Source organism: Orycteropus afer, unplaced genomic scaffold (assembly GCF_000298275.1).
Source record: "Orycteropus afer afer isolate SDZICR_OR568_19922 unplaced genomic scaffold, OryAfe1.0 scaffold00805, whole genome shotgun sequence".
In the NCBI taxonomy this organism is placed as follows: domain Eukaryota; kingdom Metazoa; phylum Chordata; class Mammalia; order Tubulidentata; family Orycteropodidae; genus Orycteropus; species Orycteropus afer.
Window position 1 is genome coordinate 566,340 of NW_006922392.1, and position 5,031 is coordinate 571,370.

Consider the following 5,031-nt stretch of genomic DNA (forward strand, 5'->3'; position numbering starts at 1 on the left):
GTTCTTTTTGGTACAGTGACTCTGTGTATTCCTGCCATCTTCTTTTGATGCTTCCTGCATCATTCAATATTTTGCCCATAGAATCTTTCAGTATTTCAACTTGAGACTTAAATGTTTTCCTCACTTCTTTCAGCTTGAGAAAGCTGAGTGTGTTCTCCCCTACTCCTAGTTTATGAGCATAGTGAACACTATACACATTGTATGGGAGCTCTGGTGACGTAGTGCCTAAGGCATCTGACTGCTAACCAGAAGGCTAGCAGGTTCAAACCCACCACCACTCCTCAGAAGGAAGACTGGGCAATCTGCTTCTGTAGAGATCCTGCCCCGGAAACCCAAGGAGGGGTTGCTATGAGTCGAATTGACTCCACAGCAGTGAGTTTGGTTTCTTGTTTCATATACATGGTGTTTGGAAGAAGCTGTTCATTTAAGTGAGGAGCTTTAGTCCCCTTCAGCTCTCTGCTTTTGCTATGGAACAAATCACCTCCAAACTCGGTGGCTTTGTTTTATAGTTTCTCGTGATCCTGTGGGTTGACCAGACGGCTCTTGCACTTGACATGCTGTCATCTGGGACGGCTGCAGTGTGCGTGTGACTGATAATTAGTGTTAGGGTGGCAGTTCAGGCAGTCAGCCAGGGGTCTCGGTTCTTTCCCGTGAGGTTCTTGGCATGAGACTGATGGGATCCTTGTGGTGTGGTGGCCAGGACGAAGATGAGTGTCTGCAGAGAGAGGCTTCTAAGCAGAGGAGTCCCAGTGAGCAGATGCTTAGCAGGCCCCCCGGGCATCCTGTTTGCTACGGCCCCATTCGCCACAGCTGGTCACATGGCCCAGCTCAACGTCTGAGTGCCACGGGACAAGAGCATGAACACCAGTGTGTAGTTCTGTCGTTCAGTGGAGGCCAGCCAGAGCAGTCTGCCGTTCTTATGTGGAAGAAGGCATATTTTATTCATTTATTTATTAAATTTTATTGTGATTTGGGTGAATGTATACAGTGCAAATTCATTTTCCATACAGCAGTTCCTGCACATTTTGTTTCATGACATTGCAATCCCCAAAATGTAACTGCTCCATTTCTTCCCTGTGGTTACCTCTTCCCTGTGTCCCTTCCTGTGCATTCCTGCCCCCCTGAGCTGTCTTCCTGTGCAAATACTGCCCTTCTGTTCTCCCAGGATGGGTCATTCTGAGCAGTGTATCTACCTGATGTCAGTGTTGGCTCTACGTGCCTGTCTACTGTTTGTCTGGAAGCCACAGGAGTGGGTGCAGTTCCAGACCTGAAGGGTGACTAGGGGCCATAGTCTCGGTGGTTTCACCAGGTTCTTAAAGACCAGTAAGCCTAGCCTTTTTTATGATTTTGAGTTTTGTTCCATACTGTTTTCCCACTCTATCTCGTATCTCCTGCACTGATCCCTTTGCGAGCAGTTGACAGTGGTAGCCAGGCACCATCTAGTTCTTCTGGTCTCACGATCATGTAGGCAGAGGTTCACATGGTCCACTAGTCCCTTGGACTAATTGTTTCTGTACATCTTTGGTTTTCTTCATTCTTCTTTGCTCCAGACGAGGAGAGACCCATTGTTGCATGTAGACTGCCACATGGAAGCTTTAAAGACCTAGTTGGTACTAACCAAAGTAGGATGTATATGTTATGCCAGTTGAACTTGATATTTCCCGCAACCATGGTCCCAAGCCCACAGGTCCAACAACTCACTCCATCAGGGCATGATTGACTGTGGCTAAGAAATTATCATAACTTTGCCCCGTTAGTTCAATTTATATGGACATTCTTACAACACATACAAATACGTATGTAGAAATACCCTTTGGAAGGCATATTTTAAATGACGGCATTTAGCATACCAATCTCTTGAACTTGCCTTCAGAAATATTTTGTCGGTTTTCAAACTTAAGGAAATTCACTGATAATTTCTATGCATCTTTGGTCAGGTAGGAGGGTTTATGGTTGAAATTGTGTTAATGCAGTGAGATATGATGAGGTCATTAAAATGCAAGCAATTTGACTTGAAATCCGATAAAAATGCCAAATAACACTTCTCGCATACTAATACCTAACTTCAATATATAGGAAATAGATTACTCCATGCAGTTTTTAACATTGGAAACTGTGTGTCTAGTTTTCAGTATTCCCTGTAGTGGTCTCTGTCCAAAAGAGCCACATGGTCATCAGAGTTTTGTAGAAATTTGTTAAATTTGTTCAACATTGAATTTTTTTTATTATTATTAAAGCAAAATGACGTATGTCCTCCTCCCCCCCAACTTAACCTAGAGGGGCTCAGGTTAAAGTTTTGATTTTACACATTAACGAGGAAAGTATTCTTTTGGGGGCAAAGTTTTCAATAAGTTTTGAGTAATCATTTGTCTGTAGTTCCTTCAAATTTAGATTGACTAATATTCTACCCTCTCGTGCTGAAATCCATGCCAATATTCTATACTTATTTTCCGTGACGTAGACGGTGTATTGTACAGCTTGAGCTCATTGGAATTTGATTTTCAAATTTGTTTTTTCGTCTCCGTCATTTTATCTTTTCTTTGTAGTGCATCTACCCTTTGGGCTCTAAGTCCCTCGCACACTTACTCTCTCCTGACCCGGAAGATTGCCACACTCCAAATAAGCCTCGCAAAAGGAAGGTCTCCGCAGCCAGCTGTGAAGACTCGCCTCCGCTAGCAGATTCCAAAAGGGCTAAGCACCACATCGTCACTGGTGGCGAGCGGCCCTTGAGCCGTGAACTCGGTGGAGAGGGTTCTGATGGGGCCTCATCGGGCTCACCTGCCTCACCACGAGGCGGCCCACAGGTTCCCGGCGGGACAGCTGACGCCGTGCAGCGTTTGCAGGCTGCCGTCGGTGACTCTGCGGGGGAGGATGCTGCAGCTGACGTCTCTGGAACCAGGGGGACGGCCCCGGAAAGTGAAGGCCGCGCCTTGGAACTGGAGCTGCCATCGGAGCGCAGCAGCCTGTCCTTTGGCCCGACTGCCTGTGTCCAGTGGAAGAACGCGTATTCTCTCTGTTGGTTGGACTGTATCCTGTCCACGCTGGTGCACTTGGAAGGGTTAAGAACCGCAGTGGCTAAGCTGGACTCTAAGGAGGAATCCATATTCTGGCGGCTGCTCACAAAGTACGAGGAAGCCAATGGGCTGCTGTCTGCCAGTCAGTTGGATGGAGGTAAAGGGTGGCACTCACATTTCATATCTTTAGTTTCCCCCCCCCCGTACCAGGCTGTTTTGATTACTCTGGTTTTATTTATTTGTTTAATGATATACCAGACTGTTTGGATTATTATGGCCTTATTTATTGATTTAGTGATATTTTACTGCATTTTCGACGAAGGTTTACCCCACAGTTCAGGCTCCCATTCAACAATTTCTACACAGATTGTTCGGTGACATTCTTCACAGTGTGTGAATTTTTTTTTTTTTTTTTATTGTGATCTGGGTGAAAGTTTACACTTTTGCAATGAATTTGCTCTATTCATCTTCCATACAGCAGTTCACATACACTTTGTCTCATGACATTGACTGCAATTTCCCACAATGCAGCAGCTCTCTTCCCATTTCCTCCCCACAGTTACCTCTTCCCTGTGTCCATCCCTCCATGCACTCCTGCCCCCTGAGCTGTCTCCCTGTGCAAACACAGCCCTTCTTTTCTCCCAGGATTGATCTCTCCAAGGAGTGGATCTAAATATTGCTAATGTTCAGCTCATGTGCTTGTCTTTTGTTTGGCTGGAAGCTACAGGAGTGGATTCAATTCCAGACCTGAAGGGCAGCTGGGGGCCGTAGTCTCAGGGGTTCCATCAGGCTCTATCAGACCAACAAACCTGGTCCTTTTTTTTTTTTTAATGATTGTGAGTTGTGTTCCACGTTGTAGTGTGAACATTCTTGCTGTTTCCTTTCTGGTTGTTCTGTTTCCATCCATCTAGTCTCCTTACCTTCTCATCTTTGTTTAGTTATTGTAGACCCTTTGGTCTCATAGAGGTGATTTTGTCAAGGAGCCCAGTACTTACAGGTGAGCCTCATTCTTTTGTGAGCCTGTCTGTCACTTAGCTACAAGGAAACCTTAGGCTAGTGTGGGTTCAGGGTTTGAAGCTATCAAACCAAAAGCCAAACCTACTCCCACTGAGTCAGTTCTTACTCATAGCAACCCCCATTGGGTTTCCAAGGCAGTAAATCTTTATGGAAGTAGATTGCCCTGTCTTCCTTTTGCAGACTGGCTGGTTGCTTTGAACCGCCAACCTCCTGGTTAGCAGTCAAATGCTTTAGGCACTACACCACCAGAGGACCATAGTCTTGAGGGGTGCTTGAGTCTCAACCAGTCCAGTAGCTCTGGGTTTTTGTTGTTGTTTCTTTTGTTTCATGCCTTTTTTTTTTTTTTAGCTTTCGATTGTGATTTGGGTGAAGTTTTACCAAGCAGACTCATTTTACATTCGACAGTTTGTACACGTTTTAGGAATTTAATTTTTAAAGAAGTTAAACTTGAGTGTTTTGTCACAACATGTTGAAAAATACCACCAGTAGTTCTGTTTTCTCTGGAGGCCTGGGAGCACTGAGTCCAAGGACAGCCATGGAGCTGGAGGTGGCACTGGCCTCATTAGCATGACTGCTCAAAAGGCAGCAACTGAGAGTAAAGCAGGCAGCAGCTGTGGTTACATCTTAGCCTGACATGGTAACAGCAGTCATCAGAAAAGCCACTGTCATCAAATCAGTTCTGACCCACAGCGCCCCTAGAGGACAGAGTGGAACTGCCCCACAGGGTTTCCAAGGCTGTCAATCTTTATAGAAGCAGAGCCCAAACCACACCCACTGCTGTGGAGTCTATTCTGACTCACAGCGCCCCTAGAGGACAGAGTGGAACTGCCCCATAGGGTTTCCCAGGCTGTCAGTCTTCACAGAAGCAAAGCCCAAACCACACCCACTGCTGTGGAGTCTATTCTGACCCACAGCGCCCCTAGAGGACAGAGTGGAACTGCCCCACAGGGTTTCCAAGGCTGTCAGTCTTCACAGAAGCAAAGCCCAAACCACACCCACT

At 46.0% G+C, this 5,031-nt stretch overlaps 1 protein-coding gene across 1 annotated transcript in view; it reads left to right on the top strand.

Annotated features, from left to right (window-relative positions):
• The window catches only part of USPL1 (ubiquitin specific peptidase like 1), a 114,110-nt gene that overhangs the window by 67,399 nt on the left and 41,680 nt on the right, over nt 1-5,031 (top strand). The window contains exon 3 of the mRNA XM_007957839.1: nt 2,547-3,171. Within this exon, the coding sequence (XP_007956030.1) occupies nt 2,547-3,171 (625 nt within the window). The remainder of the gene's footprint in view (nt 1-2,546; nt 3,172-5,031) is intronic.